We start from the raw sequence: 24472 nt of genomic DNA, 5'->3' as shown, positions 1-24472 counted from the left end.
CATACCAGACTGTTTTACAACATGCCAACAGTAAAGGAACCCAAAGAGGAGTTCCTCCATCACTCAGATTAGAAAACCTCTGAGGAAAACAAAAAAGAAGCCCTGACCCTTGAAGAACCACACACACACACACGCCTCCCTTGCCGGGCACGCTGTGTGAACAAAGGCACTGCCTGTCTGCAAAAACACACGCATCTCTCTCCAAGAGTTTCCTTGAGAGGAACCGAAACAAAACACGGAGCACACTCACGGAAATAGGTGTGTGCATGAGCAGCCGAAGGATTTTACCTGCTTCTCTAGCTGGAAGGCTGCATTTCCACGCTCACGCTGATGCCCTCTACAGCGTGTCACCAGCTGCATTCCTGATCCCCTCGCTCCGGCAGGGGAGGACGAAGGCATCCTCCTTCTGCCCCTTCAGCAGATTTTTTAATAAAAGAAAGCGCCTCCGTAGCCTGGATGCGGTATATGGCAGGGTCTGGTTCAGGTTATACCAACAGGCACTTATGCATGTATCAGTTCTGAAAATACCTGACTGCACATGGAACTTTACTCCCCGCATACCCGCAGCTACCGGGAAGCTCTGCTGGGTCCAGCTCCTGCCACACAGCAAATCCACCTGATGATGGATTAACTTTGTTTAACAGGTAGAATTCGCACACCACACCCCTGCTACCGAAACGCCAAAACACAACAAGGTGGATGGAAGAAACCCACAAATTAAATCCCTCTAAATCAATCTGCATTAACGCCACGGACAACAAAACACCGGCAGTGCAATAGCAGCCTGCCAGGAGCAGCGATGCCCACCAAGACCTACACTACCCTTAAAAAGCTACAGCTTAACCAAAACGCAACTGTTAAATAATACCTAACCACCCTACCAAGAGATACTCACAGAAAATAAGGAACAAGTAAATAACAGCTACTGACATTTTTATGTCAGTACACATGGGTGTAAATTCAGTTATCGGGAAAGGGGAGCGCTTCCACTATTTTTGCTCTGACACCAAGGCTGCTCCGGGGTGAACTGTCATGCAAGCCTAAGTATTTGGTAAAAATATATATATATTTGTATTTAAATGTTTCTAAGTGATGGCAGCCCTACTTTGATTGGCAGAAAACAGCAGATTTCAGCCAGGCGAGAGCCGGGCTCTGTCAAGAGCGCCGCAGCAACAATTCGGACCCCGTTTGCTAACCTTCACGCAAAGCCAAGAGTGCAAATCCCTCCCCGCTCCCCCCGCGCCCCGTTTTTCCACCCTCGGCCTCCCCCTGCTCCAGCTCCGCGGCCTGCTGACAACTTTTGGGGGGTTCAGGGGCGGAGGAAGGGGGGGATGTACGCATGGCACGGCGGGGGGGGGGTGTCTCTGCAAAGCCAGACTTCGGAACTAAGGCGGCATTGCCTCGGGGACCGGTCGTTTCGGGGGGGTGGGCTCCCCGCAGCCACGCACGGTACCGAGAGCTCTCCCTCCCGCAGCCGAGGCGGGCGGCTCGCCTCCCCCGCACCGCCGGGGTCTGCCCTCCGCCCCGGGACGGGACGAGCTCCGGGACCCCGGGCCAGCCCGGCAACCCGGGAGAGGCGGCGGGGGGGGGGGAACGGCGGGGCCGGAGCGCCCGGCTCTCGGTTGTAACATGGCTGCTTTCCTCACGAATTACGAAACCGGTGACGGGAGCCGGGGTGCAGGGGGGGAGCCGGGGTGCAGGGGGGGGGAGCCGAGTTCGGCAACGTGCTGGGGGAGCGTGGAGGGGAGGAAGGGTGAGGAGGGGGGGGGGGGTCCCTCCTTGGGCTGGCGGTGCTGAGGCGAAAGAGGTGGAAGAAGTAGCAGGGAATTAGGAGGCAGCTGGAAATGGAAGGGGGAAACCCGCCACCGGCGGGTGGAGCCGGGTCCCGACGGGACGCACCGACCCCCCCCCGGGCGGCTTCGCTCCAGCCCCCCCCCTTCCCCACCCCCCGCAGAATGCAACTAAACAAACAATAAAAAATAATAACGAAGGAAGGCGGTTCCCAAGCGGCACCCGCGGAGAGACACCCCCCCCACACTCCCCCCCCCCAAATCACCTCCACCCCCACCCGGGGGGGGGGGGGGGAATTCGCGGGCGGCGGCACCCACCTTGCGCGCTGTGGGGGCCGTGCTCCATGGCCGGGTCGCTGCCCAGCTCGGCCAGTCGGCGGCCGGTGGCGGCCAGCTCGGCGCGCAGCGCCGTCACCTCCTGGCCCGCCGCCTGCAGCGCCCCGTCGATGCGCAGCGCCAGCTGCTTGTTGTCGTCCATCATGTGCAGGATTTTGGCCTGGGGAGGGAAGGGGGGGGGGGGGAGAGGGAGGAAGAGGAGGAGAGAGGTGAGAGAGCGGGAGCGGCATGCGCCGCCGCGGGGGGGGGGGGGAAAGAGGGCGGGAAGGGGGCTGTGCCGGTGGAGGAGGAGGGGGGGGGCGGGGGAAGGGGCTGCCTGAGGGGGAGCCGCGCGAGTGGGAGTGGGCTGTGTGAGGGGAGCGGGGCTGTGTGAGGGGAATGGGGCTGTGTGAGGGGAGCGGGGCTCTGCCAGCGGCGGGGGGGGGGGGAGGTGCGCAAAGGGGAGCGGGGCTGTGTGAGGGGTTTGGGGGTGGGGGGGGGTGTTTGCCCCCTACCTGTTGCCCCCCCCGGCAGCCCGGGCAGGGCCGCGACGGAGGCGATCGCGGCTCGGCCGAGGGCATCCGCGGCGCTGCGCGGCGTTAACGCGGCGCTGAGCGTCTGCTGTGGGGGCGGGTCCCGCCTGCGTGGGGCGGGCAAGGGACGGGGGGGGGGAGTGGGGGAGCGTGGGGGGGGGGGGGGCAGCCCTGCGGCGGCCGCGGTAGCGCTGCGTTTATAGCGAGACACACACACACCCCCCCCCCCACACCCACCCCCCCACCCGGGAAGTTTAGGGGTGCTGCGAGTGCTGCAGTGGGCTGAACATCCCGCTTAATGAAGTGCCTTTCTGCTAATTGGGCTCAGGTTCACCCCGCGTGGGCGGCCGTAGCCAAAAGCTGCGTGCAGCAGGTGGAGGTAAAACGGGCTCCAAAAAAAATCCCCCCTGGAAGAATTTGGGGGGGGGGGGGGGAGAAGAACAAGCAGTACGCTGACACCGATGCGAGAGTCCTTACGCTGGCGGTTCATGTGGCACGAACCCGGGGTGAAAAATCGAGAATTATTTGGTATCATCGCCGGCGACTGCTAGAGGGAGCGCTGATGTTTCCCTGTGCCTTATCGATGCCTCGAAGGGATCCGCAGGCACGTTTGCCAGGGCCTGGGCTGCAGCGAGCCTGCGGAGCTGCCATCCTCGCCCAGGCAGCCGCGCTCATCCTCACCCCCCCCGTGAAATGATGCTGCTCTGGAAACCGCGGCCTGCATCGCCCCGAACCCATCCCTGCTTCCGAAAGCTGCGGGGCAGCCGCGTTGCCTGGTTTCGTCTGAGCCACGTGCGCCTCCAGAAAGTTGACGGAGGGGTTTAGGAGCCCCCCGCGGCAGCGGGGTGGGAGCCTGCGGAAACGTGGAGTGGGTGCGGGAAGCGGGGTGGGGAGACAGGGCCGGCAAGGAAGGGCTCTCGCTGAGGGACAAGCCAGAGAAAATCACAATCCCTAAGGAAAGAGGGGGAAGCGGTCCTGCCCGCGTCCGTACGATTTGCTAAACTCTCCGATATTTGCCTAAACGCAGGCTTTTGGCTGAACAACCTGAGAACTGGGGGCATTTCCTTGAACTTCAGGATGCTCCTCCTGTGTCACCGCTGGCGTCGCAGAGACCTTAGGCAAAATGCAGCGAAAATGATAGAAAAGGGCTTCCCTTCTCTGAGAGCTGCGAAGATGACTCTGGGAAAGGCTTGACATGAGGTGAAGCAGAAGCACGTCACTGTCCCACGCAGTGAGGGTCCCCGGGGCGCGCTGGGATGCAGCTCTGCAGAAGCAGAGGGGTTTGGTGTGCGGTGTCCCCAGGCAGCTTTTAGGAACAGAAATCGGGTCAATCTGTCATGTCAGTCTGCTGAAAAACAACACTAAAATCGGCCTGGGTCCCCCAAAACCTCAGACCTGGTCTGGATCGGGCGTACAGCCAGCTCTCCAAGAGTGGAAAGGACCGAGTCCTTGTCAAGTGGCATCTACGCCTTGTAATCTGTAACAGGATTTTGTAAAACAAAGAAAATCTAGTATTCAGATAAATGGTGCAGTGGCTTTTTCAAGGGAAAGGTATTTTTGACTGAGAGGTTCCAGCAGTGTCTGCAACCCAACCAACTAGTGCTCGGCCGGGGCACTCAGAATACTGGTGGCAAGGTCTCCTTTCCTTAATGAATTCCCAAAGGGCGGACAAACAACGCACAAGGAGAATAAATGCAATTTTTGAAATTCTTTCTTCATCATCTATGCAGCCATCCCTGAATGAGATAAAGTTCTTTAACTATATGTAGAAACTGAATTCTAATCAAGATAAATACCCGGTTTCATGCCTAATTTGCATGAGTATTTGCTGCAAACTGTGCTTGCAAATGAGAGAATTATGTATGTAACCAGATAACCTGCATGTGCAATCGCAGTACCATATATGCAAAACTTAGTCATTGCGCTTGAATAAAATGTAAACTTCAGCAGAAAGGAACTCAGCTTTAAAGTAGCAGCACATTATTTTTATCATAAAAAATCAGGTTAAAACTGATTTGAGCCTTCCAAGAACACATTCAGCTGCTGAAGCAAAGTCCAAATTATGCTTCTTACTCAATCTAACCTTAATAATAGACTAGTTGAGTTGCTATACTGGCAGCGCTGGAATCTTTTTAATTTACCGATGCAAGAGAATTTCTACATTAGCGTGTGTGCTATTTAAAAAATACGTTTCTTAAAGTTGCCTGTGGACTCATCCGTAAATTAATAACCTCGCTTTAAAAAATCTTCCTTATTACTCTAAGTCCTTTTGAGATTCCCCTGAAGATATCTTGAAAGATTTTCTCCCCTTCCTCATACCTCCTCCTGTCCTTACTAGGGAACAGCAGGGTCCATTTAAAATTGATTTCCATCTCTCAAAGCAGGATTTGATTTCTCCGAGTATCCGCCTGGAAAGAGCGTGCAATGTCGCAGCAATCCCGAGATATCGGCTGGCAGAGCTCGAGCCTGGCAGAAAACTAGCAGTGCCAGCACGAGCATGGGGCAGCAAAGGGACTTCCAGCGTGAGAGCGGCCGGGGTTTGCTGGCCGCCTGCAATTAAAGCGGTGGGATGTACCCCGCGGCGTTGCTGCCCCGGGTTTGCAGCGATGCTGATTCTCCATCCCATGCCCTGTCGCGTGTGTGCACCCCTATGCATTCCCAACCCCAAATGTGCCTTCGCCACCACCCCGGTTCTGAGATACGGGTAACCCACAAAGCTGCGGAAAGGTCCCGATCGTTGCTCAGGCAGCAAAACTGCCTTCAGGAAGGGAGGACTAAAAATCTCACCAGGGTGTGCGATATTTTCAAAGTGCGATACCTGAGGATTGTTTTGGACTGTGCTGATTCCCATTCGGAAGGCCAAGCCTTTGCAGAAATCCTCAAAATTGGGATGAAATGAAGCGTTAGGAAAGGAATTAGGCCTCGTTCCCTTTCTTGTGTTAGTTTTGAATTAACAAAAAATTAAATTAAAAGCTAATTAAATAGCCAAAATTAGAAACATATTATTTCCCAAAATTACTTTGCGTTTTTTTCTTTTAATGCCAGCTTTTACCAGGAGCTTGACGACTCTGCAGCAAGTGCCTGTCCCTAAGGGATGAGAGTCCCTGACAGCGCAGATGAGGCACAGAGAGGTCAGGAATATTCCTAAGGACACACGGGAAACCTGAGTCTACGCCACCAAGTCTTGAGTCGCGATTCAGCCTTAGCTACACTCAGCATCTTTTCAGGTGGTGCAAGGGTAGCCTTGAAAACCTGAAAAAAACCCTCAGTTTTGGGCAACGTGTTCTGGTAGTAGCATCACATCCAGGCAGGCTATTTCTCAAGAATATATAGATGGCATAAACGTGGATGGAGGAAGATTTGAGACTATTACCCATCGTCTTTGTTCTTGTTTCAACCTAAGGAGCGCAGTAAAGGGAATATGAGAAGGTTTAGGGGATGAAAAAGGGCTGAGTAGTACGTGGGTACCATTCAGGCCTTCCAAACACTTCAATTTGCTATTCAGATTACCACTTTTTGTAGTTTAATATGTACAATATGCAAAGGAACCAGTTTAACTAAATGGGAAAAGCCTTTTGTGTTAAGGTTGAACGTAATCTAATACAGCCCTTTGACTTGATTCAATTAAATCCTTTCTTTTCCAATTAAATAATCAACCAGAATTTAATAAAAATGAATTTCAGTGTGTCACCCTGCAGAATGATGACCTCTGAGATGGTGAAGACTTATGTAAATTCTGCTGATCACTTTTTATCTGCTTGTATCTCACTTCCACAAGAAAAATTACCTTCTGTCAGTATATTTACATTATTTTCTCATCTGCTCCATGTATCTCTGCTTACAGTAACCATTCCCTGCTGAAAGGGCAGTGAGTATCACCAGCTTCTTTCAGCACATCCTCTAAAACTGACTTTCTGTGATTGGAAAAAAGATTGCCAAAGACGGGATTTTTGATCTGCGCCTCTACTTTGTTACGCCCTGGCACACCGCAGTGCAAACAGCGGCAATTTGGCCCTTTCCAAATGTCACCAGAGGCATCTGTGTGGCCGTTCACCAGCAAAGAAAAGCTCACCAAGAAAATCCGGTCCGAGAGACGAGCAAACTTTAGCAGCAATCACCAGAAAAAGCACAGCGTGCCCCGAGTTCAATAGTCTCTTGTAGCACATCTCCGCTAAGTCATTTCCATCCAAGTTACAATAGTTGCTAATGTCTACAATTTTTTTTTCCCCTCTACAAAGATCACATTTCTATTTGTGTATTTACAACTGCATTTGACCCCCCTTCTTGCTCTTAAAATACTCAGCACCAACTCTTTCCTTCCTTGGTTGGAGTATATAGCAGCATCTTAACGCAAACCTTGCTGATGTGTTACTGCTGCGCTGTAACTGTAATGCTAGTGCTTTAGTTAGGTTATTAAAACAGGATTAAACAGACCTAAGGTGGACAGGTTAAAAAAATCTGGGTGAATATTCTGTTTTTCCCCATGATGCTGCAGTGACACATTTCCCCACCTCCATTTCTGTGCGAGTGAAAGGGTCCCGGTGACCTTCCTGCACTGCGCATCCCTTGGGACCGTGAAAACAAACCCATTAATGTTTATAAAGTGTCTCGGACTGGGGGAATTACATCACCACGGCGAGATACAAGCTTAATGGATCAAAACAAACCCCAGATCCAACCCCCCCCAGCTTAGACACATCTCGGTTACCCAGTGCGAACCTCAAGGAATCCCACTGAGAAGGGATGATTGAGAGAAAAATGTGATCCCAGAGATTTTTCTACAGTAAACCCATTTTACGTTAATAGGAAGCAGATTTCTCGACCCCTTGCAAACAAATGACTTCCACAGCATATTTCACAGCTGAGCGCATCTATGGCACCAGCCTTTATACGCAGCTCTATTAAACCCAACATTTGTTTAATGAATTACGGCAATCCGATGAATCTGTGTACATTCCGCCTATATTTAAATGTTTATGGGGACGACGTCAGCAGCCAGCTTTTCACAAGCAGGTATCGGTGTCAGTGATGAGCTCTTGCTGCAATGTACCCAAAACTTTTAATGGTTTCTGCTTTCTTGACTATTGAGGGCAGTTGATTGCTGTTTAGGTTTATAGAACTGTAAGTGCAATTACCCAGGAGTTTCAGGGTCTCTGCTTAACATAAAACTGGACTCAGTGCAAATTTGGGGGGGTTTCTTCCCATTGATGAACGATGTCTGTCATCTGAGACGTATAAACTGTCAGACGTCTCCCACCTGGTTCGGGTCAGTCCATGCAACTGAGAAGTGAATGAAGCCGTTAAAACTCACACAGTCAATCATGGTTGACATGCTGCAGCTATTTCCAAGATGACCTCATCTTCATCTCGTGGGTCATATTGACCTGGACAAAAATCTAACTCTGATCCACCCTCCTGTTTTAACATACCTCCTGCTGCAAACTGTGCGTGAAGTGCTCCCTTTCACGGCATATAGAAGCAGTAACGATGATGGTGCTGTGATAATTTAGCTTTCTTGCATGGAGACCTCTGATTTGTGGTGGGCTCCAGCCCAGCTCTCCCCACCCAGGAGCAGGTTCGCCAGGTTGTTCCTACATAGGTGCTGTAGGTCTGGCTAAGAGAAGGGGTGAGCCCCAAAGCTGCATCCACGTCAGCTGAGCCGCCTGGTTGTACTTCGCTGCAAAAACTATTTTCACTGTGGTTAGGCCTGAAATATCCCTAAGGAGCCGGGTTTAGCATCGACCAAGTGCAAGGTCCCACTTGATCTGAACCGGTCCACAGCCGTTGCCCTCCACCAGCCACTTCCCAGCAGAAGGATGCAGAAAGATGCAGAAGGATGCAGAAAGATGCAGAAGGATGCAGAAAGATGCAGAAGGAAGGATGCAGAAAGATGCAGAAGGATGCAGAAAGATGCAGAAGGAAGGATGCAGAAAGATGCAGAAGGATGCCCTGAGCTCTGGTGCTGGTCCCCCCCGGGTGGTTTCAGGGCTGAGCTGCCTGGCAGGGGCTGCGTGGGTGCTTGGGGGTGACTCTGCAAAGCACGGGACCTCTGGCAGCGATGGGTGGGTGAGCGGGTGGAACGCCAGCAAGTCACGGAGACCCATGAGTGCGGCTGGGAATTACCAAATAGCTCAGCAGCACCCGGCGGGAATACACTCGCAGGAGCAAGGAGAGCGAGCGTGGACCCAAGCGTGGACACGCGGTACCGACGCGCTTGGCAGCAGTGGTGAAGTCTACGTGCCAGTTCTGTGAAACTGCTTGGATTTCACAAATAGCTTCCCATAAAGGGAGAGAGAAATAGGGAGGAAAGAGAAAGAACTTCAGGCAAAGTCTGTATGAAATGCCATTTCCCCTTCCCTTCCCTGTCACAAATCAAGGGGGAAAACGTGGTTGGGTTTTGCAGAACTACAGGGGTGATTTGGAAAAGCAGGTACCACTGACTTACTACAAGAAATCATCCATCCTCTTGGAAGAATGGGAAGTTTGCAGAGACATTTGCTTTGCAGACCCAATTTACCAGCTGTTCAGACACTATTATAAGGATCATATAAAAACTTAAATCAATAGGGAGATTCTGAAATGCTTAGATAGCAGGATAATAGGTGCCGTGAAAAAAATCCTGTGATCAATCAGCAGACAAATATGTACTTAAATTAGGTGTTAGTGGGACAGATGCAGGAAAGGTGATTATGGGTTGCCTCTGTGTTTCCTTCGCAACAATGATGACACACCGGGGTGGGTCAATGCACCCTATCATTAATACAGCATCAGCATTCAGCTGACAGTTTCTTTGTCCTGTGAAGTCAATTCCTATGAAGATCTGACATTAGCAAGAGGCAGAGTGAAATTCAGACGCCTTTGAATTTTCATGACCCTCTAGATGCCTTAGCCTGGCAGATTACAGGCAAGACCACTGTCCTAAATTGGGCAAGAGGCACGAATAAACATTTGTACCCATCCATTTCAACTGTGGCAATAAATACCATCGGCAAAACCAGTGGAAGAACAGCCCTTGCCTCCCTCTCTCCCCAGCAAACAAAACTAGAAACGGGGTCTGCAGGGCAGCGCACATGGGTAGAGTCAGCTAGAGCATCCTGGAAGAGGAAGATGCTAGAGAGAAATGTAATTTTTTACTATAATATTTGTGAAGTAAGGAAAAGATAAGATCTTGAGTGTGGTTCAGGCCTCTAAAATAATCCTAAGATTAATGCAGAACTGGAGAGCTCCACAGAGTAAAGGAGAGGGGATTTAGCATGCGCAGCGCTCCTTCCCCATTGCCACCTGCCACCCAGGGTGCATGCTGGCATCCCCAAAATTCCCGCAGGTGTTTCGGGGACCGCACAGCGCAATCTAGACAAGAGGGAAACTTAATTTATTCTTACAAGGCTACCCAAGGCAAAGCATCCTTCCTTTTCATTTCAGGTGAGAGAAAGCACGCTTTGGTGTAAGTGTCGTCATCCTCCCTTGTTTTGTCGGCAGCACCGATGCCGGGGGCACGCCTGGTTTGGGGATCGCCCTGCTGGCAAACCAGCCACTTTTGCAACAAAAGAGTGTGGTTGGGGAGTGTGGAACAGTAAAACTAGCTTCTTTTTTTTTGTCTTTTTTTCTTTTTTTTTTCTTTTTTTTCAAGATGCTACCAGCAGGGTGGACTAATCCTGTATTGCATAAGATTACAAACATGCAATTACATTCCCCACTAAATTATGAAAGCTCTAAAAATATACATAGATAAAGTTTCAGCATTGAGAAGGCAGCTGAAAAACTGGAGCAATATTCATAAATATACACATTATATAATTTATAGTCATGTTTTAAGGCTTCAGTATGTATTCATTGATTCTATGCATTTGGGACTTGGAGCATAATGGTGTCCATCTCCTTGACTGTTCGTAATGCAGATTGGCTGGAGTCGTCTACTCTGTGAAAAATAACACCTCTTCAGGACTGAGAGAAACCCCTTTACATGAGATAATTCACAAGTACTTTTATTTCTTTTGTTAGGTAGGAAAATACTGCAGACCTTGTTTCACAGGATGGGGAAACTGAGGCACAGATGGGCTGAAACTGAGTGTGAAAGGCTGCTGCAACCCGGTGGAAAAGGGCACCTGCTGCAACCCATAGAACACAGCAAGCCTTTCCAGTTAAATAAGGAACAATTCCTTCATCTCTTGCCTAAAGAATCGTAGTGTGTTATTGGTGCTCTCGTACAGTGCCGCACTTGGGAGGAGCGCTAGTTCTCATGTGATGGGCAAGTTTTGTGGTGCTCCGACACTAATGAGGCAGAGGCAGAGAAATTAGGATTAAAAACCAGGGAATGCAAAGCTGTAAGCACGGGGGCATGGCTCCTCGGGCTATCTTGACTCAAAATGGCTCAGCATATATTCTACTTTAGTGCAGTGTACAAAACCAAAAAATGGTAGCAAATCCCCCCGCTTTTTAGGTATTGCACAAGCACATGTGTTTTGTGTAAACTGGAGTTTTTAATGAAATCTGTTGGGGGTTGATTTACCCTAATGTAACACCCAGGCATGGAAGGGTGGCCGGTATGCTGCTTCTAATAAAGTCCATTTAGCTTCTGACGTAGATTACTTTAAAAAAAATTTAAAAAACCCACTTCCCCCTCCCAAACCCACAGCAAACACACAAGTGTGATAAAGTATCTTGGTATAAAATCAATACCAAGGTGATTAGCAGCCTTTGAAAAATTCTGGCTCTAAGTCAGTTCATGGCAGAGATCAAATGGAGGTGCTGTCAACTCTTTCTTTGCTTCTGATATACAACAGGTAAAATCATCTGCAATGATTCCTGTTATTCCTGCATTTTCTTCTTTTTCCCTGGCCCATGTCCAGGGGGGAGGCAGGACGGCCCGCGTCCGGAGGGGATGCCCCAGGCTGTCAAGGTTTTCGTACAGGTGCCTACACTTTGGGGGATAACTGGAGATAAGGGTGACCAGCTGGACCCAGGTCCCTCTGTCTGATTCCCGGCTGCCACTGGGAGCAATCTGGGGTCCCAGATGGATGGCACTGGTCGTCAGCTGGCACGCCAAGAGGAGCTCAGTCCTCTATCGCAGAGAAGGATTGAAGCATTATCTAGCCCTTTGGCTAACTCAGGTGAGGCTTATTAATATTAATATTATAGATATTAATAGCTTTTCATGAAAGTGGGGAAGTTTTCCCCAAGCCTGGTGCACCAGAGAAGAGGGAGGTGCCTTCGGATGAAGGCTTCGTGGAACAAGAGGGATCCATCCAAGGGAAAGCTGCTGTTCTCATCAGAGAGGGAACACTGCGGGTGGTGTCAGAGAAAGCCCGAGCAGATATATAGGAGAAGCGGAAAAAATGAGGATGCAAAATGCTAAATTAATAATAATTTTTGAAAAGCACAGCTGGATGGATTCCTTAGAAAAATCTAGACGTGCAGTTAAGCTCCAGTGCATGCAGGAGGTTCTGTGGGTACCAGCACGTTCGTCACCCCAAAGGTCTTCAGGACTAGACTCAAATCACTAAGCTGGCAGGACTGTTGGCAGAGGGATTTTAAGAAGGTGATACGTATAAAACTCATTGATGGCAATTAAACAGAGCAGGACAACTGCCAAGCTCTTGTGTTTGCTCACTGTCAGTAGGTTTTATAGATACAGAGATATATACCTACAAAGCTATTCAAGTGCATTTAATTTTTCTGATACCCATGTACCGCAGCTCATGTGAGGGTAATATGTTTATCCGATAAAGTTAGTGACTTCATAACGCAGTACTTGGCTCTAGGGCAGTTTTTGTATTATTAACTTCCAGTGCATACAGAAAAAATAAAAAGTCTCAAAACTTTTTTCAGGCATCGAGTGTAGTTTGTCATAGTGCCAGAGGCCCAAGGATGGATACTAAGCTTGAAAATATTTGGGACGTCAAACCTGATGGCGAAGATGTGAGCCGAGGTGCGGGGAATGCAGGGCTGGTAGGTGGGGAGCTCGCTCTGTCGTGGCGCAGGACAAAGGGACAAGGAACAAAAAAAACATGGTACCTTTTGTAACTTCCACATTTACATTCCTAGGCTAAATATTAGGCCAGACCTGCAGTGAGAGGGGGTGATGCTTCATCCCTCACGCCCCCCGCTTTCCAAAAGGTCCGGACAAGAGCGAGAAATGACTTAGGACTGTTTGGCTGATTTTCTTGCCTTCTGATGACACCCGATTAGAACTAATGGTTCATCATCTGCACCAGACCAGCTCGCCTCAAGATAAAGATCTGCCTCATTTGCAGTTACATAATTAGCAATTACCCTAATTTCACTTACATTAAATTACATTTTTTTTTAAAATAAACGTTATCTTTTCTGATGAAAAAAATAAAGTGGCCTGGGTCTACTTCATACTATTTTATAGAAAGTAGCATCATCATTATCCTGTTCTCAGATATAATGTCTAGACACTTTTAATGAAAATATTCATTATTGCTAATTTGCATTTCTTTCAATTCCAGGATGGAAATCAAATGAAGATGTCAAAACAGTGCTACCTCTGCCTCAGGCAAAAAGGAGACACAGTGACCCCCCAAGTCCTTCCAAATGTGAGCTTAGCTTGCGTGAAGAGAAAGCAGCTCCGGCATCCTCGTAATTGAGGGCAGTGCTAGATGAAAGATGAGCAAAGAAAATCAGAGGAAAAATCATGGTGTAAGAATCTGGATCTGAAATCTGCGGCTTTAGAGCGGAAAAAAACCCAGGGAGGTTGGCAACAAGCCACCAAAATAGCACAGAAACCCTGCTCAGATGGGTTTAGTTTTGTGAGGACACTGATCCAGACCGAGCTGTAAGGGGGGTTAGAAAGGAGAGTAACAGAATTTGCCTCTGACCCACTCTTTATTTCAGCAGGAGCGGTGGCTCTTACGTCCCTTAGGCTTATTGGAAGAATCCCAGCCTTAAACTGCAAGATGTGTTGAAATACAGATGTTAATCAAGATGGTGATAACTCATGTGGGTTTACTTTTCCTGAAGATAAAGTCCATTTTAAATGTACTCATTACCTGCTAGTAACAAAACTTTCCATCAGTACAAGGAAATGTATATTATACCTCAGACATACATGCTTCACTGAGCTTGGAGAGTAAAGATAAAATAGTCCTTTTATAGCAAATAGGGATGAATACTTAAAAATAATAAAAACTTGGTGAATATTCATTTGAAAACCTAAGCAAATTTGCCCTTGTCGTATTTGCATCTCTCTTGTGTTCTCTTCCTGTGCAATGGAGTTTTATTAGCATGAACATTCACAGAAAGTGAATTTGAAGCCTCAATACCCATGGGAAATGAATTTTAAATTCACTTGCTGTGTGCAGTCACCCAAGAAACTTGATCATAATTGTTTATTATACTTAAATATTTATATTGTGGAAGCACTTGTTAGGTAAAAAGGCCGAGATGCTCCGGTGCTAGGTGCTGTACAAACACTCTCCCAGACTTACAGAAATTACCTCCATCCCCAGCAAACGCAAATGCTGACGTGTGACAAGTTCGACCAGGCTCGGCCACGTAAGAGGTGAGATGGCAGGTGACAAATTTCAAGGTCAAGATCAAGCATTGGGGTGGAGGGTTGAAAGATCAAAATATTTCTGTGATTTTCCAAGAAAAGTTGAGAAATTTGCAGTGTGTCCACTAAATGGCACGACCTCGCGTGGGGCGTGTTCGTATGGGATATTTGAAGCAGAGTCAGGGATTTAAAGTTCATCAGAAACATCCTCGTTGAAGCTTTTTTACTGCCTGAAATCCATTGCCACAGACACCAGCTTTCACTCAGGAGCTCAGATTTCAGCGCTCGCTGTGCCCTTAGGGTTCCCAATGGATTCTTACATTTTCCATTCCCCTCCCCTGCTCCCCATTTGCATCTATAAATGCTCTGGAAAGTGGCACCCACTGCTGCGCACAACGGTGCTGCCTTCCCCAGCAGATTCCTGGCGGGACAGTGGCAGCTCCGGAGCAGGAATTGCATCCCTGGTCATCAGACCAGTTAATACCTTCCCATCCCTCGAAGGCAGCAGCAGGAGCTCGCTGTGCAGGGCTCACCCCTCTGCTCCGAAGATACCTCTGGGGTTTTTTTGGGGGAGAGGTGGGCGGCACTTTCTGCAATAGGGGACCCTGGTTTTGCTCGGTCACACAGCACCCTACAAATCATCTGCGCCCCACAGGCCTCATAGCAAGGTGCAGGCTGCCCCTGCTTGAGCTAGTGCTGACTTTGGAGAGGGTTTTGCTGCAAGATGACAGATAAACTGTATTTTTCAGGGGGGCGGAAGGAGGCAGAGGATGGTTTCCAGCCTGTTCTCCCAACCCTCGGGTGCAGCAGAGTTGCGGTCATCTCCCAGCTACCTTCCACCCGAGCGAGCGAGCACGGTGACGCAGAAATCGGCTGCTCGGGTCCCTCGGCCGCGCTGGGAACAGACCGAGGGGATGCCCCGAAAACTGGCACAGCCCGGTGCTTCGGCCGTGTCCAGCATCCAGGAGCAGGTCCCTGCAAACAGCACTGCTGCACTCCCAGTCTTCAGACAAAGGGGAGGGGGCACGTCGAGAGCACGCTTTCAGACCAATTTTCGCTGAATTATTTTTCTCTCTTGCCCGCCTCTGTCTAGAATGCAGCAAGGGAGCAGATTTTTTATGATTACGGAGGAATAACTGCAAGGTCAAATCCCTGCTGGTAGTGGGGCAGGGCTCTACACATTGCACCCACCGACTGGAGCACTAGCAAATTACCAACTATTAAGGGCTGATGAACAAAAAAAACCCCTGAAATTGAAGCTCTAGTTACAGTAATAAGGATGCACAAGAGAGAAAATTGCACTGGGACATGCACTGCCCTTACGCATTCCCCTAAAACTGGATTCATCACCGGGAGGAGGGGATTCAGGATCACCCCTCGGAGCAGTGTCAGGTCTCCATCAGCTTCTGTGGCCCTTACATACAACAGTGTCTTTTAATTATCGCGCACCGTAGCCAGATTAGGGTTGCCTGTGTCAATTTGCATTTGCAACACACCACGGTGCAACAGTTCCCTACTCCTCTATAGAAATAGCAGGTGTTATTGGCAACGTAATTACATGCCATCAATAATTATAAAAAATTTAAATTGCCCCAATGTTGCTTGCAAGCAAATCGGATACGGTATTTCACAGCGTTTCCTTCAAACGCAGGCCACCGAGGTGATGCCGGTATCGAAGTAGAAAGCTGTAATTAGGCGAACGTGAGAAGCAGGAGAGGATCCTGATGAGGCAAACCAAGAGAAACCGGCACTGGGGACCCTGTCGCTGAAACCGCCGCGTGAAGGGTCAGCGGCCTGGGGCTGGGGGCACCCGCTCAAACGAAATTGCGTCTGAGTAAGCTTGAGCTGCCTTTGAACGACATTTGGGATCCAGAGGGACGGAAAGGGGAAGAGCAAGAAATGGGCACTGCGGCAGGGGACAGTCTCGTGCAAGGAGGGTAATGGAGCTCCATCGCTGGATGGAGCATCCTTGCAGCGCTGCAATACCCACATACCTCCATTTATATCTTCTTTTATCAAACAAATAAATAAATAAATAAGATAAACTAAATGCTATGAGCAGGGTGTATCTGCTGCCCGAGCCAGACAGCACGGCTCACTTTTCTTCGCTTTCCACCACCATGGCAGATGCCACATGTCACGGGAGCGAGATGGACGATATCAGGGAAAGGAGATGAAGGTCATAGGCTCAGGACGTGGTGCAACTCCACGGTAGCTGCCATAGGAAAATATAAGTGCCAAATGGGCTAAAAACGTTTTCTCTGGGACAATATTCTCTCGGTGGCGAAGGAAGTCAAAGTTGTCTTCTACTACTTGAAGCGGTTAACTATACGGCTTCTTTAAACGAGAGAATTAATGACACTGAACTTCACAACAACAACAAAAAATTAAAGGCACCCCAAAAAATGTTCTCTTAATTGTAGCAGCCTGCTACATTAAAGCTGCTATAGAAAAATTCATTTACAATTCAGCTATTAAATTGCAAACCATTACCACTGCTTTTATGGCTTTATATTCCTCTAACAAATTTATGATGTAATTACTCTGTGCAACAGCATCGTTTCTAGCAAACCAAGTTGAAATAAGGCACCTATTTCAAAATCCTAACAATTCTGTGTTTTCCAGATGTAATTTATACAAAAGAGGAAAAACATTACGGTGCAGTTTTCTGCCTGGGACTCTGAGACGTTTGCATATGGAGCCGGAGTCTTGACTGTTACCTGGCTTTAGTTATGTTTAGTAAATACCTAAATTTGGGGTGTCGCAGAGCCGGGGCTCAGACCCCAGCCGGGACCAGCATCAGCGGCTGTTGCTTGTGCCGTTCTGAGCCGGAACAGGCAAAACCAGGCGATAAAGGCAGGATAGAAATGCTCAGCTCTGACAACTGCCATTTATTGCTGTAGGAAATGCAATTGCATTGCAGACCTCGGGACTTGCTCCAATGGCTCTCTGCAGCGGCACAGCTGGGGCTCGGGGAGCTGGCGTTTTCCCACCTGCCAGGGGGTTCAGCCAACCCCCAGCCAATCCACTGCTGACAAAAAAAAACCATAATGAAATAAATAAATAAAAAAAAATTGGAAAGGCATTTTCTGCCTGTCGTTTCCCACCTCTGCAAAATAAATCTGTAAATAAACTCTTGGGCATCATAAAAAAAAAACTGCATAAAGGGGCATTAAGCAGGACACGCATTTCCCGGGCAGAATGACTGGATTATTGTTGGAAGATGCAAATAAATTCACATCATGTGCCTTTTTTTCTCCTTTTTCTTTTTGTACCACCCTCATCAAAAGGAGGAGATAGTGTCGGTATCCAGCTCAGGAATCTCTTGAGCAGATTAAAGACCCAATTATGTTGGATTTGAGGAAGCTGCCTACTGTCCAGCCTGAATCCATCGTGCTTTATAAAACCCCAAATTAAACACTCAGTAGCTCACAGCCCCTGCAGCCTCCCTCCCTCAGCAAGATCACCATATCACACCGGTCACCAGCACTTGCATGGCCATGAAACCATCTTCTTGAAAGCAATTCCCTTATCTCATGGGGTTTTCTTCTATCCCAATCTACCAACAGATGTTTCTTACCCCCTTCACGTTACCTGCGCTCGTACCTCAAAGCCCGCTGTAGGCACGTGCCCTCAGGGATGTACTGAAATAGGTACTGTGATGCTTTGCTGAGCTGGCCTCTGGGGATTTAATACAAACTCAAAAGAAAGGGGAGGTACATGAACAAGACTCCATTTTTTTCTAATTATCATTATCCTTGATATTATTATTATTATTAATAATATTAATAATAATATTCTACTTATTACTATTATCCTCACAGGTCTTGTTTATTTGTTTGTTTTGAAAAGGAGGGTCTTTGGAGGTCCCAAGGGCCGGTAAATGCAAAAAAGGCGGCAAAGCAGGGGCTCTTGCAAATTGAGCAAGATTCTCAGCCCGTCTCGCCCCGCTGCTGCTGCAGGTCGGAGGGGAGAACGACGGGGTGTCCCCGCTGCGAGGTCCCGGCGACTCCCCGCAGCCTCGTGAATCCTAATGGCACAACGAACCCATTTAGTTATGCAAGAGGCGTCTCCCTCGGCTCGCACATCGTGAATTGCTCCTTAGAAGGGCTGAATGGCACAAACCTCCCCCTCCCGCGCTCTCGCTTCGCGGCCGCTTGGCTTCTGCTGCCAGCGCTAACAAGGTCTGACTTTGTAAGATTATTTAATATTTATTCAAAATGTTTGCCGTGGGTATAATGACATAATCACCGAGGCCAAACCCGACGTGGTTACTCAAGCACGACACCCCCCTCTCCCCAATAATAATGAAATCCCTGCAAAGAGTCGGGGGGAATGAGCTGACAAGCCAGGATAATTTATTCTACTGAGCCCGGTGCCTGCCAAGACTGCTCAGTCTGGCGTGGGATAGACTTACTGGGAGCAACTGGGCTGGGATTTGCAAAGAGGAGGAGGAGTCTAAGTGAATTGGATACCCAAATCTCACCGGATTCAGCAGGAACTGGCTATTCAGACAGCCCGGGATTATTTTCCTTCTCGGGTTTGTCTGTTAGCTCAAGTGCCAGTAGCTAGTGTGGGTGATCAATTGATTTCCATCAAGTGTGTGGGGAGGAGGGATTAAGTTAAAAAGGGGGTTTTAGGTAAAACAATTAAGACAGACAGACACAGGGGGAAAAAACCCAATGCTTAAATTTCCTGTGGAAAAAAAAAATTTGCATTTTTGCATACTGTAAAAAAAAAACCCACCACCCTTAATGCATGCATTTCTCAATGTCGTCCCAAATTTTCCCTAACCACAGTTAATTTTCTTAACCCTCAGTACCTGTGACACTGAACTTGGGTGGCAAGTTCCTCTAAGCTTCAGCATCCGCCTGTGCCAGTTGGGTCAATGAGATCTCTGGTAGCCCGGGCTTCCCGGGCAGATAAAAGTCAGCCCATCACCATTTTCAAAACAATTTGGAATTGCTGCAGAGATGGGAGCAGCCAGACTTCAAAGGGAGCCTGCCACCTAGGTTTCTGCTCTTTTCTTTTTCTTCTCTGTTCCTTTAAAATAGATCTTTATGATAACTAGGAGCAAGATTTCTATGGAAAGAAGCCATTAAAAAAAAAATAATTGGATTTTACCTTTTTTTGATCGACAAACTAACGCACCCAGTGGCTCACTCAATTATACGTCAGTATTTTCTGAAGTAGGGCAGTGGAACTTTAAAAAGGAAAAGCCCCCAACCAAAAGCACTTTTCCAGCAGCTGTCAGTCACTGGAGAGATAAGACCTTCACACACAGGCCTGTACCCAACCTGTTCCTCTTCTACGACACGTTCCCAGCTCGGCCAGGCATCGCCACGAGGAATTCAGCAAAAGTTTGCAAAATGCTTAGGCACTGCGTTGACCGAAACCCTGCAAAAGCCCAGGACAAACCCGCCTGCCTTGTTCAGCGATGCTGCCGGGTGAGTCGGGCTACGAAACACCTTTGGAAAGGCTGCGTAAAAAAGAAAGTCCGCAGCAGCGGGGACTGTCTGACTGTGGAAGCAGCGCGGAAAGGCAGAAGGTGGCCTTTTAACGGTCTGCATCATGAGATCAGGATGCACAGGTGTCCCCCAGAGCGGATGCTAAAACAATTAATAACAATTTCCCTGCCTCGCCCAAGACAGCCAAACGGGGAAGGATTGCAACGGCGCGAGGACAGGGATTTGGTGCATAAAGGGCATGAACAGGGAGAACTTGCATCTCAGCTCCCCGTGGGCACCCAAACCTTCACCGCGTCGACAAATCGAAGGCAGAAAATGTACCGGTTGAGTGCATCCGCTCCGGCTGGTCTGGCCAGTTTGCCAGGCTCGGGGGGGTGAGAGCAGGCAGTGCTTTGGTCGTTATTAGGGTGCCGAGCCCCGCACCCCTGGTCGAAGGCACCCAGCCCTCGCGTGTGCCGCGGGAAGCCGCACGTGCCACGGAGCTGGCGGTTGCTATGGTGATCGTGGATTTTCTTAAAACTCCTGCAAAAAGGAGACCGAAGGCCCAGGAAAGCACAGGAGCAGCAGCTCCTTTGCCGGGTGGTTTCAGGGCCGCGTACAGATGCCGCACAACACCCCGAGCCGTGATACCACCTCCGGCCGAGCAAGTCAGTCCCTTCAAACAGACCCACGTTTGCCCCGCGGTGGTTATTTCTATATCCTGGCCAATATCACCGATGAGGTCTTTGCTGGCTCGTCTCTGCAAGATGCCAGTCTTCGTCCAGTGATTATATTTATTTCAGCAGTCTCCAAGGGTTATCTCAAGATGCAGCTCCTCTGCCAACAGAGAAACCGGTTTTGAATCGCAGCCCTTCTTCCTTCATCGATGTATTTTTTTAAAGAGCACGGAGAAATCGCAGAACCGGCAGATGGAGAAGCAAAGCCCCCCGGATTATCCAGATTACAGCCCAGCACGTGGGCAGAGCAGCCCAGACCCTTCACACCGCGCTCGCAGCCGTACCTGCTGCAGAGGGATTTAGAGCATCCCGGGCTGGAACTGGGTTAAACCGGCAGCCTGAAGCGGAAGCGCTCTCCTCTGCAAGTACCTAAATTCAACTTTGCCCTTTGGTATTTTAAAATGGTGGTTTGTCCCTCCCCAGCCTCCGGCAGTCGGGGTAAATCAAGAAGCCCATTGATTTTAAGAGCGGAGTTACGCGGTACCCAAATCTGGAGGTGCCACTCCCGAGCGATCGGTACGCATGCAAGCAGAACATTTCCTAGATGGCTTTAAATGAAGTGGCTGGCAAAATCCCATGGGAATATTTAGTTAGGATAAGAAACATATAGAAGCACAGCTTTTGGAGCCATCTCGCAGTAACTTTTGTTTCCATGGTGACTAATGTTTGTGTTTATATCTACTCCCAGTGTTTCTATCAGATTTTGCTTCACGGAACAGCTGTTACAAGTCATTTCACCAAGACAGATGATCCTGATAAGGAGCAAAGTTTCAATTCTACACAAATGCACATTTATTTAATAAAATCCAAATAATTCAAACCCGGAAAAGATCTGTGCTTCAAAAAATTGATTATCAATGCAGCCGCCTGATAGAAAGAGATTGAAAGCAGCCACAGAATAGCTGCTGCCTAATAAGAGGGTGATAAAAAACATAATAGAAGACAAATAAAACAACTCTGAAAATGCTAGTAGCTTTATTAAATTTGGCCATGATCTTTCTATCCCTGGGCTTTATGCACAAGTGTTATGCCTAAAAATGACCTCCTGCTGGGTTTGATGGAGCCATCAATAGAGGGTTGAGGGGGGCCGTTGGCTGCCCCGGCCTCCCGCCGGCTTTCAGCCCCTCGCACCATCTCATCCCGCTGAAAAGCTGCTGAGAGCGGCCAGAGGAACCGAGCGCAGACTAACCTGGGCTTTCAGATCTAATAATCCACATTCCTCAAATATCCCGTCACTATAGCTTTTATAGAATAGCCCCAATTCCATTTCAACTTAAATACTGATTTTTTTTTTTTTTTCTCTTTCTTAAATAGGATGGCTCATGTTTAGCTTCTCGGAACAATATTTGAGGCTTATTTTAGCCTCTTTATTAAGGTAGTCACAGGCCAAAAACTCACAATATGAGCTCCCTGGTTGGATCTAGACTTGCATCAAGCCTCCACAGAGGCTCTATGGGATCAGCAGCTTTCCCCGGGCTGAGCTTGTACTAATGAAAAAACGTCGGTCCTGCAGACACCTCTGACATCTTATGCCTTTGTTTTTTCCCTGGAAAGATCAAAGTGTCCGAGACGTCCAGGCAAGGCCAGGAGGTTCTGGAGGTGCCGGCACATTTGGAGATGGCATCTCCTTGCAGCGCTGAGAGGGCATTAGGCTGTTGGCTGCTTCCCTCCTGTGGCTGGGGCATGCCACAGGCAGAGGTGGGTCCTTAGGTCCAGTGGTACAAAAAAAAAAAAAAAAAAAAGTAAATAACTCTGCTTTTAGCTACACAGCCGGAGGTAAGTACCCTGCTTCTCTCGCAGGAGACCTTGGCTCAAACTGTGCCACCCACTTGCACCACTGTACTTAAGGAAAACTGTAAGGAAATAGGGACAACCCAGAGCAAAGCATCAGGAACGATGAAAGATCTGAAAGAATGAAAATGTGCTACAGAAAAAATAAAAAATGACCCCTGTATTGTCCTGCCTCTAGGCTTCTTGCATTTGCCTCGCCATAGTCCCATTCCCAACACGAAGCCGCCTCGGCAGCCCCGTGGCCGCTCCATCCATCCGCCCGTGCAGAGCGGTGGGTTTGCTGGAGGTAAGACCCGTTTCACAGGCTGATGTTTTACTCCTGCAGCCTTTTTCTTGACGATTTCTCTCTGCTTGCATAGGGCCTCGCTGAAATCCTAACAAGGACCAACAATTCATTCACGCTACGCAAGGCACCAAAGCAGTAGCCGTCGGCTGCTGGGAGAGGATGGCATCCTGCTCCCCCAGCACTGGTTGCCACAACTAGCTGGAGTGCATGGGCATTGGCAAGGACTACGGAGTTGCTTATCATTTTAATCACTTCTAAATCTTGGCTCATCACATTGCAGAACTTGAAACCTAAGGAAATGATTTTCATTGTTAGCCTCCTCCTCCTTAATTTGAAAACTTCCTGCGAGTAATTGAAATTCCTGCTCTGCAAAAGCAAAAGCCTTATCTACCGCCTTGTTTAGTCAAATTAAGAGAGACGGGACTTGACTCTAGTTTAGATTTGCTAAATATTTTTCCCTGCCTTCAGAAACATTTATTACATTTCGCATTGCACAAACTGCTTCAACCTCCCGCCAGCTGTAGAAACACATTGAATTATTTTAATCAGAAGCAAGAATCGTGTTGAAAGTAACTGTAACATGGCACAACAGGAAACCTGGTCTTGCAGACTCCTTCAGAACAAAGATTCAAGCTTTCCTCTTCCCTCCTTGTGACTATCAATCAAACTCTAAAAATAAAGTCAGATATACAAAAATTATCCTGCCATCAGGGCCTGAAAATATTTCAGTTAAGCATCTGTCAGTGCTTCCATTATGCATCTCAATTTCCCAGGTTCTCTATCTTCACTTTTCAGATTGCACCAGGCTGAAACTTGGCACGCACCCTGAAGACTACACTGTAACAGTTTGCTTAACAGCAGCCCCTTAATATTCCTGGAAGCCAGGCAGCACGGGGAGGCTGTATTTCTTACTCTGTCAGACCCGGCGGTGCAAACACCTGCAGCTCCCACGGATTTCAGCTGAAGCCAGAGTTACCTTCAGCGCTTCCCAAAAATCAGGCCATGTGCTCCACCAGTTCCGTTCGAGCATCGATCCTCCCTTGAAGCGTTAGGGATGCTCTTTGTTGAAGCCAGCAAAGCTCCTCCTGATTTACAAGAGGGTAAGGGAGGGCAAGACAGGGGCAACACCTGAGTGCAACTACTTTTTCCCCCTATGCGAGGCTTCAGCCCTGGGCTGCCTTTTACACCTTCTTCTGCATCCAGCCTAATACCCAAAGAGGTCGGTCCCTGCTCCTTCGCTCTGCTCCTGCCCCCCATGCACCAATTCCTCTCCTCCCTGTATGAATCCTGGCTCGGGACTGTTGGAAAAAATCTTCCTTTATTCCCAGTTCTGGAGAAAGTATTGGGTGAAAGGAATGCAAATATCCTGCATTCCAGACTCACCTCCCGCTGCTGCCCAAGGGCTGCGAGGATACCACCACTGCGTCCTCTGCCACTGCTGGGGTTGGTCTCTTCAAGCCCCACACCAAATATTTAATCACACACGTCTACTCCAGCAACACAGCCAACAGTAATCAAAATCCTCCCAACAGTTGTTGCAGCCCCAGGGAAGAGCACTTCATTTATTTGTTTCTTCCTCTTGGAAAAGAGAAATATTTAAAAGCTAATCTAGCAAGGACTAGGCATGAACACGCATAATCTCTTTATTATGGTCCTATTCTGTACAGTCAGGACCGGCAATATACAGCTGGTATATACGACCTGTAAGATTTCTCCTTGTTTGGAAAGCAGTAGATGAGGCAATGAGATTCAAGACAGTTTTGCTTTGCAGACTATTTGTTTTTTAATACTGGGGAAAGTGGGAACATATGCGAGGGGGGATGGGCGGTGGCAGCATTTGTAACACTTAATTTACTAAAACCACACATTGCACAGATCTCCCATCTTGCTCCATTCAGAGAAATCAGCATTTTGTTAAACCAGCCAGCCTGGATAGAGATCCATCACAGGCGTTTTAAATGCACCGCCGGCATGGGGGATCCTTTCCGAGAGATGTCCGAGGCCAAAAGAATCGTCCTCGTCACTGCCTGGCCTGGGTAAAACATTGATTTGCTTCCC

At 48.6% G+C, this 24472-nt stretch overlaps 1 protein-coding gene across 1 annotated transcript in view; it reads right to left on the bottom strand.

Moving 5' to 3' along the window:
• The window catches only part of KAZN (kazrin, periplakin interacting protein), a 93452-nt gene extending 90770 nt beyond the window's left edge, over window positions 1-2682 (bottom strand). The window contains exons 1-2 of the mRNA XM_075027493.1: window positions 2621-2682; window positions 2109-2286 (exon numbers count right to left, since the gene is read on the bottom strand). Coding sequence (XP_074883594.1) covers window positions 2109-2271 — 163 coding nt within the window. The 5' untranslated portion in view covers window positions 2272-2286; window positions 2621-2682. The remainder of the gene's footprint in view (window positions 1-2108; window positions 2287-2620) is intronic.
• Window positions 2683-24472: the final 21790 nt, after the last annotated feature.

The sequence above is a fragment of the Buteo buteo genome, chromosome 5, assembly GCF_964188355.1.
Source record: "Buteo buteo chromosome 5, bButBut1.hap1.1, whole genome shotgun sequence".
Classification (NCBI taxonomy): Eukaryota; Metazoa; Chordata; class Aves; order Accipitriformes; family Accipitridae; genus Buteo; species Buteo buteo.
This window is presented reverse-complemented; position numbering and strand designations above follow the sequence as displayed.